The 10847-nt window shown below is 48.0% G+C and overlaps 1 protein-coding gene across 3 annotated transcripts in view; it reads left to right on the top strand.

The window, feature by feature from the left end:
- Positions 1-8809: 8809 nt before the first annotated feature.
- Positions 8810-10847, top strand: part of OXSR1 (oxidative stress responsive kinase 1) — a 118557-nt gene continuing 116519 nt past the window's right edge. For all 3 annotated transcript variants that reach the window (XM_084859418.1, XM_084859417.1, XM_084859419.1), the window contains exon 1: positions 8810-9031. In XM_084859418.1, the coding sequence (XP_084715544.1) occupies positions 8959-9031 (73 nt within the window). In that variant the 5' untranslated portion in view covers positions 8810-8958. The remainder of the gene's footprint in view (positions 9032-10847) is intronic.

The raw sequence follows: 10847 nt of genomic DNA, 5'->3' as shown, positions 1-10847 counted from the left end.
CCAGTGCAGTGACATTGTCCTTGGCCTTTAAGCAACAGCTACATAATAAGAAGGGAGGGGGCAGGATTGCTTTGCAGTGTGCAAGTTTGCTGAGTAGGTGCTGAATGACAATCACCCACAAACCCACTTCAGTTGATGCAATGAAAGAGATTTCTCTATTCTGACAGTAGAAGGCTAAAGATCAACTAGAGGTGAAGAAGAAATTCAGAGCTTTCTGTGAAAGCTCTGACAGATATTATTCAATCATCTAGAAAAATCTTATCATTTATTTAGATTCTCAAGGTGCCCTAGCCTTGGGGTTGCCAACTGTGATTTAAAATAAAAATAAAAATTGGGCAATGTGTGGGTGGAGCCAGGGGTGGAGCCTGGCAGGATTTGCAGAGGCAGAAAATGGATCCCACTGGATCAGTGTGTAGGATCAAAATAAAAGAAAGGTTATCTGGAAGGCCACCTTCTCACATACAAGCTGCCCTGGTCTCTACGCTCTGAGGGGGAGGCCATGCTTACCCTACCACAGCCTACATGGCTGTATTGTGGGGGACGGCCTTCTCTGTTGTGGCACCCACCATGTGGAATGAACACTGAGATCAGATGGGCTCCTGATGTGCAGCGTTTCTGCCAACAATGTAAGGCCCATGCGTTTGCCGCAGGCGTTTCCCTGATGGTTAACATTGCCAGCTACTATTGGTAGTTGGCTACCCGAGACTGTATTCTAAGCCCTCTTCAGTCCTAAAAGGGAATAAGGGACTGCAACATTAGCCCTTGTGATTGGCAGACATTATGAAGCCTCCAGATTGGCCGGTCACAGCCCCACCATTGCCAGAAGGCCAGCAAGTGATCTCAGGGATCCTCTGTTTTTCATTTCAACAGCCTCCAACCTGGCTCTGACAGTCAATGTCAGTTGCAGGTTTTGTGGGGAAGATGCCCTCAGGGTGGGGGCTTCTCTGAGTAGCCTGACTCCTCTTCATTGGTGTCACTTACCCCATCCTGCTAGGCCCAATCTGGCAACATTTCAGAGGGAGAGGGAAAAACAACCAAAAGGTGACCCTCTGCTCATCACTGTTCATTTGCTCGGAGAGGGCAGGTGAAGTGGCTACCACAGCAAGGATCATAGAATCGTAGAACAGTAGGGTTGGAAGGGGCCTATAAGACCATTGAGTCCAACCCGCTGCTCAATTCAGGAATCCCAGTCAGAGCATCCCTGACAGATGGCTGTCCAGCCTCGTCTTGAAGGCCTCCAGTGTGGGAGAGCCCACGACCTCCGTAGGTAATTGGTTCCATTGTCATATTGCTGTAACAGTCAGGAAGTTTTTCCTGAGGTTCAGCCGGAATCTGGCTTCCTGTAACTGGAGCCCATGATTCTGTGTCCTGCACTCTGGGATGATGGAGAAGAGATCCTGGCCTTCCTCTCTGTGACAACCTGTCAAGTACTTGAAGAGCTCTATCATATCTCCCCTCAGTCTTCTCTTCTCAAGGCTAAATGTGCCCAGTTTTCAGTCTTTCCTCATAGGGCTTTGTTTCCGGTCCCCTGATCATCTTTGTTGCCCTCCTCTGAACCCTCTCCAGTTTGTCTGCATCCTTCTTCAAGTGTGGTGCCCAGAACTGGACATGGTACTCCAGATGATCCTAACCAGTGCTGAGTAGAGGGGAACTAGTACTTCCCGAGATTTGGAAGCTATACTTCTATTAATGCAGCCACAAACAGCATTTGCCTTTTTTGCAGCCACATCACATTGTTGGCTCATATTCAGCTTGTGATGGACAATTCCAAGATCCTTCTCGCTTGTAGTGTTGTTGAGCCACGTATCCCCCATCTTGTAACTGTGCATTTGGTTTCTTTTTCCTAGGTGCAGAACTTGGCATTTACCCCTATTAAATTTTGTTCTGTTGTTTTCAGCAAGGACGGATAGTAGCAGCAAGGTCAGGGCGTTCTGGGCAGTGCTGGCTCCAGGTTTTGGAGGGACTTTGGACAAGACACCCTCCATGGGCCCCCTCCCACAGTGAGTCTACCTTCTCATGGCCATTGTCACCAGCTGCTCTTGCTCCTCCTCTTTCTCATCATTGCTGCCACTTGCTTGCTTGGCAGGCAGAGAGCCAGGGAGCCAGCAGGCCGTGGCATCTCCTGCTCCTCCTTCTCACCACCACCATTGTCTGGGCCAGAGTGAGAGGCAGGTGAGGAAGCAGGTTGCAGTGGTGAAGAGGAGGAGAAACTCCAGGAGGCTTTTGTCAGTGGGCCCCTACTGGGGTGTGGGCCCTTGGCAGGTGCCCAACCATGTCTACCCTTAATACCTGGCCTGGCTCTGTGAGTTGGTCCAGGGCTTCTGCCAGGATCCAAGCCTTGACAGATGAAGATGATGAAGATGATGATGATGATGATTTTATTACATTTCTACACCGCCCAATAGCCAAAGCTCTCTGGGCAGTTTACAAAGATCAAAAACATTAAAAATACAGTATGCAGAGATTAAACGCCATTTACATTTAAAAACACACACAAACAGACAATATACACAAAAGGACATATATCTAAAACAACTTCAAATCTCAAAGCAAACAGCCATAACCATAATGCCTGACAATGCCAATCAAGGCTTTGTGAACCACCCAGAGAGCTTCGGCTATTGGGCGGTATAGAAATGTAATAAATATTACAAATATTCAAAATAAAGCAGGCAAATGAAAAATTGCGATATGTACACTCTTTACGCAGAGCTGCTGAAATGCATCGTTTATTCAGGGGCAGAGGTGGATTAGGGTTGGGAAAGGCCTGTAGACAGTGAATGGAAAAATGAACTGGCATGCTAACAGAGAGCGCCTGGAATGAGCGGCCACAGCGTGAAGGGCTCTGCATTACAGAGATTAATTGGGGCAGGAAACCTCGCTGGCACAGATTATGTTCAGCATTGGCTCCTGTTTGGGAAGCCGTGCTCTGTGAGCTGATGGTTGAAGCCCCATCAAGAGTGAAGGGGAGCGACACAAAAGCCCAACTCTTTGCAGCTCTGAACAGTAGGAGAGCTTGGAAGAGATTACTAAGGGCATTTGACCGCTTTGTTAACAGAACGAAAAAGCGGTGTCATGCAGTTCCTTGCAGGTTTCGCTGGGCCTCAAACGGAGATCAAGGTGCCGCTTAACAAGCCCCAAACTCTTCCTTTCAATGGAGACCAAGAGGCAAATGTTATACAGTGACAAGGTCAGGCGTTCTGCTTGCCAGTGCCCACTTGTGCTTTTTGTGGGCAGAATAGGACAGGCATTGTTAGTTTGGTAAAGTGTGACCGCAGCAACCAATGCTTCAAGCCCACAGACTAGAGCTGCCAAGTTTGGATCCTGAATATGTTCCTGTACCTTCAAGAGTATCAGAGAAGGGAGAATTCCACCTGGCACAGTTTCTTCCCCACATAACTAGTGATCCTAAGAGCATCAAGGGGTGGAAATGAGATGGTGTGGGATGAGGTGGCAAGCAGTCATTTAACTGAGAGGGAAGAGAATCTGTTCAGCTACACACAGCAGCATGGAGACCAATGCATCCACAAAGTGCATACACACAAAAGGTACCTGGGGGGTGTCTCCACAGTTGATTTGCTGTGAGCTGGCTAGGTTTTGAGGTTGTTTGGGACACATGATATCGTTGCCATCCCACAGCCACCCTGGAGCTTTTTGCAGAAAAAAACAGATTTACTGAGACTACTTTAAGTCCGATTCTTTTCCTTACGTCAGGTTCTCTGTGGTATAGTTTTTGTGTGCCCCAACCCCTGCATTGACCTCGGGTGTGCCAGCCCTGTCCAGGGTGTGCCTTTCACCGTGACCCCAGTCAAGGGGTGTTTCCCAGCACAAACCAAATAGTGTCTACTCAAAAGTAACTCCCATTGTGGTCAATGAGGCTTGTCTCCTGAATGGGCACTTCAGAATTTACAGAGATCCCCCTCAATTGAAATAGCACATTTTAAAGCACTAATTCCCTAAAGGCTGTAAAGCGCTATCTCGAAGCTGCGATTCTGTGTTTGGTTTATTGCTGTTTGGAAGTAACTAGTTCGTACCTTCAACCCTGGGCCGCATCGCGTTAGAAAGGGGGCCGGTTTCCCGTCTCTGTGTTTCCCGTCCCTGTCTTTCCAAGCACAAACATACGTGTGTCTACTCAGAAGTAACTCCCATTGTGGTCAGTGAGGATTGTTCATGAAATGCACGTTCCAGAAGTTATCGAGATTCCCATGCATTGAAATAACGCATTTAGGAGCCTTAATGTCAAAGATGTGTGTCTTTGATATTTGCTTCCTTGCTTTTTGGAAGTAATTAATTCACAGCTTCGATCCTTTGCAGCATCGGGAGCTTCAGTGGAAAGGAGAAAGGGGATTAGAAAGGGAGCTGGTTGGAGCCACGGTGTCAGTTAGCTCAATCGTGTTAGAGCTCCATATGGCACAAAAGGGCACATTTGTAAAGCACAGCCTTTCCAGCACACCCAAGAGTGCTACATTACAAATGCAGCCACCACCACCCATGTCAGCCATAATGCTCATGCATGTGCTGTGACAGACAGCTCTACACATGTGCGCATTGAGCAAGAACAGCTCTGCTGGATTGATATTTCTCCTGCATCCTCCAATTCTGGCAACTGGCCAAAAGGATAAATTTTTAGACGGGTCAGCAACTTTCTGGTTGTGAAGCAACCCCAGGCTACCATGCCACAGATAGTCATGCAAGTAGGCTCAGAGCATGGAACCAAGAAGTAGCAATAATTCCAGGTTAATAAACATGAGCACAAGGGTGTGACTTTGTGTATATGGAGTTTCCTCTTCATTCCCCCTTCTCCACATTGTAGGCTCCTTAGACTGCTATTTATTGTATTTATTACACTGTATTGCAGCCTTTCTACAAAGATTTCTGGGTGGTATATACGGTGTCCCTCCACTCCTTTTGTATCCTCACAACAACCTTGTGAGGTAAGTTAGGCTGAATGTCCCCAGGTCACCTAGTGAGTTTCATGCAGGGATGACTCCAAAGGGTAGCAGGCACTCCCGGCCCCCACTATTTCCCGCTACCCCATTTGCTCCCCAGCTTTCAGTCATACTATATTAAGGCCCTATATAACATGGATGAAATCCTTGCTCCCCTAATAATGGTCTTTGCTGACCCTTCGGTCCCCCAACCAAGTTTTTTCGCCCCTGGTTTCATGGCTGGGTATGGATTTGAACCCTGAGTTGTAGCCTTTACTCTAACCAGGCCTTTTCCAACCTGATGCCCTCCAGATTGGCTACACTGGCAGGGGATGATGGGAGTTGGAATCCAATACATCTGGAGGGCACTGGGTTGTGAGGGGCTGCTGTAACCACTATATTTATTATTATTATTATTGTTATTATTATTTTATTAATACCTATATGCCACTTTAATATTAAAAACCTCCAAGCGGTTCACGTACCAATATTAAAAACCACATTTAAATATAATATTAAAACACTATTAAAAACCATTTCAACTACCACACCAAAACAAATATATACTGGTGTCATGTCAGCCTTCCTCATTCTATTGGACAGGTTTATAATAGCTGAACTTATGCTCCGATTGGATTGTCCTTCAGGCTTTGTCCACCCAGTGGCCACTTCAGCCACTTCTATGCCTAACAGCTCACCAAAGGGGGGAAACTGAGTTCCCGAGACAAGGGGGAGACCAGGATGAGAAAACGGTATTTGCTTCTGGTCAATGGCACCCTATAGCAGCTGCTATGCCAGATTATCTGGTCTTTCCAGCTATGCTAGCATGAAACCAGTGCTATGAAACAAAAACAAGTAAGGTAGATCAGGTTGCTTGGGATTCTTGAGTCCAACAATAAGCATTAGCCCCTTCTGTAGAGGTTATTCACATTTTTATTGCGTTCACATTTGCATGTATGGGAGCTTTTGTCACTCCCCTGTACCACAAAGATGATGGTATTCAGTCTAGACATGTAAAAACACAGCTACATCAGACTGACAGTGGCATTCTGGGAAAAAGAAAGCACTTCTGTGGTAAAATTTGCTAAGAGATGTCTGGTCTCCAAATGAGCAGGGATATTTAAGGCACAGCAGGTTGCTTAGGCAGGTGGTGTAGCAGGGCTGGGTGTGCTTCCGGACTGGAGAGTCTACTTTGTATTTTAAAACTATGAGACTGACCAAGTGGAGCCAGATACAAAATGGTGGCTCAGGGGGTGGAGCCAGATACAAAATGGTGGCTCAGGGGGTGGAGCCAGATACAAAATGGTGGCTCAGGGGGTGGCATCAGTTGAGATAACCTGCATCGATACAAGTACAAATCTACATTAGAGTTGCTATGGAAATATATTTAATATACTATAATAGAGAACAATAATAGCTTTCTCCCACATGATGGGGACTTGTCTGTAAAGTGGAAGCCTACTCAACACATGTAATTTCCCCCGTGACAGCATCCCACAATTGGGGGGCCACCACTGAGAAGGCTCTCTCCCTTGTTGCCACCCTCTGGACCTCCCTCAGAGGCGGCACCTGGAGGAGAGCCTCAGATGTTGACTCTTGTGTCCAGGTAGGTTCAACTCAGGAGCCACACTCCATCAGGTATTGCAGCCCGAGCTGTGTAAGACTTTATAGGTTAATACTAGCAACTTGAATTTGGCACGGAAATGTACAGGTAGCCAGTGCAAGCAGGCCAGAATTGGTGTTATGTGCTCAGACCTTTGGGTCCCTGCTGTCAATCTGGCTGATGCATTTTGCACCAGCTGCAACTTCGGAACACACTTCAAGGGAAACCCCATGTAGAGAGCATTGCAGTAATCTAACTTGGAGGTTACCAGAACAAAAACCATTGAAGCTAGCTTATAGCTAGCAGATAGGGGCATAGCTGAGCCAACAGTTAAAGCTGGTAGAATGCAGTCTGTGCTATTGAGGCCACCTGAACCTTGAGTGGCAAAGAGGCTCCAGGGGAACCCCCAAGTTGAAAACCTACTCCTTCAGGAGAAGTGCAACCCCATCCAGAACAGGATGAACCCCTATCCATCTGGGCAGAAGAACTAACCACTAAGAGCATCTCAGCCTTGTGTGGGTTGAGCTCCAGTTTATTAGTCCTCATCCAGTTCAGTGTCAGCCAGGCACTGGTTTAGCCCATCCACAGCCTCACCTGATGAAGATGAAGAGGAGAAATAGAGTTGCATGTCATCAGCATACTAATGGAAATGCACTCCCAAACCGGCTGGGGAATGCTGGTAGTTGTAGGATGTTTTTCTGTCGAAATATGCATAGGAATGCACCCTAAATAAATACAATGAGGCAAGCGTCTCAGTTCCATTTCAAACAACTCTCAATGGTAAAGGATAAAACAGCCTCCCTATGCCACAAAAATAGAGGCCCAACCCCCACAATCCCCGAGATCTGAGCTGCATTGGATCCAACATTTATCTGAATCACTATATTCTGCAACAAACCTTAGTGCTTGTGGCTGGGGTTACAGCATAGCATGACTGCTAGTTCATTATTTTACAGTGTCAATGTGTTTTTAAAATGTTTTCTAAGGCGGGGGAAGGAATTCTAATGTTATGCATTCTTGGGCCTGTCTGAAAATCCAAGGTTGGCTCTCTTAAAGAGGGCTTACTGTGGCCCCTAATATGCAGCACCAAGATTTTAAAATGTTTTGTTTTTAAACGTGAAAATGGCTGCAATAAATGTGAACAGGGGTGCCAACAACTAGCCAGAATTTTAGGGGCCTAGCCATTATTGCATCCTTCTGATCAACTGCAGGAGGCTGTAAAATCAGTACTAAAATAGTGTGTGAAGGTATTTTTGTTAGTTCCCTACTTTCCTATGTGTTTTAAAAACACAAATAGTAGTACCCTTGCAGCACATTCCACACATGCTCAAATACATTATTTTTATACTTTTTTCCCCCTAAAGCTGATTCCTGTTAAATGGGAAAGCTACTCTGCAATTGCTCAGAGGCATTGTGCCTTCAGATTTACTATTATTACTATTTTTTAAGAAGCTGGTTCCCATTCAAAGGCACACTCCTTTTTCTCAGAGGCATTCTGTCCTTTCATCCTTTGTAAAACCAAACTTCGTTCTGCTCAGGAGAAAGGCACTCTGTGCATACTCAGAGGCACCCTCGCTCGAGGTGCCGGAGTTTGAAAAAATTGAGCAGTAACGTGTGCATGATCAAGATGCAGCTTCTGTTTTAGGAGATGCAACGATGCTCTGAATTCCTGTCCTGTCCAACCTTACTCTCTCTCTCCTGCCCTGTACAGGCCACGCAGAAAGTAACAGGAGGCAAAACCTTCTCCAGCTTATCTGACCCCGCCTCCCCAGTACAAACCCCAACCAAGGAGCAAAGGCGGGGCTAAAGAGTTATTGACACCTAACTAGCCAATGACTGGAAACATATCCCGTTCCAGTCCGTCCATTCACCAATCAACGACGACCAATCCCCCCCCCCCCCCCCGACAGGGCTGGTCTGGTCTGGTCTGGTCTGTTCGCCGTTCGTTAGACCAGCGATGGCGAAGAGCAAGCCGCCAGCCATCTTGTGTGTGGCACCGTCGCCTCATTTTCTCTCCGTACTCGTGGTCTGTTAAAACGAAGCGGGAACGGGGCGAGGGGTGAACAAGAGAGCGGCCTGGGCGCACGCCCGAGGGTCTGCCTGCGTGATACTCGAAGCTCCGGCAAACCAACGGAAACATATTTCGCCTCAGACACACTCAAGAAGGCGCCTGCGTCCCCGCCGCCGCCGCGCCTTGGAGATGCGTGCCGTGCGGATGACGTCACCGCGCTTCTGGGCATGGGCAGGTGGGAAGAGCAGGCTAAGTTTGGCCGCTGTTAGTAGGAGGAGGGAGTGGAAGCTGGGGGTTGAGGTTACTGCCGTGGCCGGGGAAGCTCGAGGCGGGCTCTCCGGCTCCCTGCCCTGCTGTGGAAGCGAGGCCTGCTAACCTGCGCTTGCCGCTGAGCTGGGGAAGCGGCTGCTGCTGCCATGGCTGCCGAGGACTCCAGCTTCCTGCCCTGGTCCATCAACAAGGACGATTATGAGCTGCAGGAGGTGATTGGTGAGTGGGGCCAGGCACATGGGGGGAAGCGTGGGGTGCGGGGGGAGAGATGCCTCCCCGGTTCTCTGCTCCCTCTCCGGTTCTCTGCTCCCTCTCCAGGCCCGGTGCTGCCAGAGGCAGGGAGGTGGGGCTGGGCTTTTGCACTTCTGCGGAGGGGTGGGTGGGTGCGTGCGTCCGCGCGCACAGGAGTTCCCCTCTCTCGTGGCTGCCTGTGTATGCCTTTATGTCTGAGGAGTGGAGGCTTTTTGGAGTAGGGGGTGTGCCTCTCCTGCATTCTTGTGCACGGACGTGTGCGTGTGTAAGAGAGAGAGACGGGAGAGGGGGAAGCAGCAGAACCTAGGAAGACTTGCTTTGTGTGTGCCACAGTAACCGACTCCGTGCGTTTTTGTACAATGTTGGGCTGAAGGGGCCTAGGGTTGTACTGTGGGAGCGTGCTCTGGTTTGCAGCGGACCTCTCTCCTTCTCTGTGCGTCTGTTCTTGGTGGGGTCAGGGCGACCTCTCTCTCGTAACGGTCTGCCCCGAGGAGCAGGCACCTCCAAGCCGAGCCGCGTGTTGTGTGCCCCTTAGGTGTGGCACTTGCGAAATGGGATTATGTCAGTACAGGGGTGTGTGTGTGCCAGCCTAGCCTCGAGCCCCCATCTGAAACATGCTTTCTTGGGCGTAAGTCTCAGCAAATTAAATGGGGCTTACTTAGGAATGTAGCCCTAGAAGGAGCTGCGTTTTATACACTTGTGTCTTAATTCTGTGTGTCACATTTATACCGTGAAAAGGCTGGAGGGGCGTTTCGTGTGTGTGTGTGTGTGTGTGTATTTTTGTGGCTGCCTGCTAATTTTAAAATTACTTTGTATTTTCCTTTTTTTAGCTGTGTGAGACACAGACCCGTTTCTGAGAGGTTGGGACTAGTGTGTGCGCGTGCGTGTGCATGTATAAAGTCCGGGCACATCAGGTTTGGTATATGTATGCACTTCTTGAGAATATGTGTGCCTGGTCTTGTGGTGGAAGAGGCCTGGAGGCAGGTGTATTAATTATAAGTAAAACAACTGTCCACTCCACCTGTTTATTATTAGTTAAGTTACATCAGGGCCTGCATCTTTTTCTGCAGGCAACTTTAGTTATGGTGCCAGTTCTCTGTGCCTACTCCTGCTTGCGTGTGATTGTGGCTGTCCATATAAAGCTCTACTGGTGATCTGTGTTAGTTTTAGTGCCATTAGGCTTTTGTGGGATCTCCGTATTCTTCAAGGGGACTGGTGTTGTGCCTTTATACTGGGCTGTATGTGTTTGTAGGCCTGGAGTTTCTCTCTGTGATAATGCTTGAGGGATGAGGAGGTTTGAATACCTGTGGTTTAAAGACTTTGAGGCTTAGGGGTGTGTGTCTCCACTATAATTAAGATTTTTGCAGTTGGATTCTTGCTGTGTTTTCTCAAACTTTCTCTAACTGGAGTCTCGGAAGTAGTATGTATGCAAAAGAAAGTTCATTTTTAATGTGTGGGTTTTGTATCTTTATCTGTCATGACGGACTCTGCTCTAGGTTCACCTCTGACACACACCATCAGAGGTGTGTCTGTAAGCTCAAGGGGAAGTAAAAACTCCTGATTTTAGTTAGATGCTGGAAATCTGTCCTATGGGTGTCTGTTCTGCTGAAGAATTCATCGTTTTTTTGAAAGGCACAACCAGCGCTGGTGTAGCCCTGCAAATCAAAATGTGTTGTCGAAGCAGTGCTTGTCACACTTCACCCTGACAGCTACTCTGGAGCAGTGACTTGTTTGGATCAGACATGATGCCTTAGGTAGACAAAGGTGTTGATAGCTGTTGGGT

This window comes from Heloderma suspectum, chromosome 5 (genome assembly GCF_057233095.1).
Source record: "Heloderma suspectum isolate Gila_16-S chromosome 5, 16-S_ref, whole genome shotgun sequence".
Classification (NCBI taxonomy): Eukaryota; Metazoa; Chordata; class Lepidosauria; order Squamata; family Helodermatidae; genus Heloderma; species Heloderma suspectum.
This window is presented reverse-complemented; position numbering and strand designations above follow the sequence as displayed.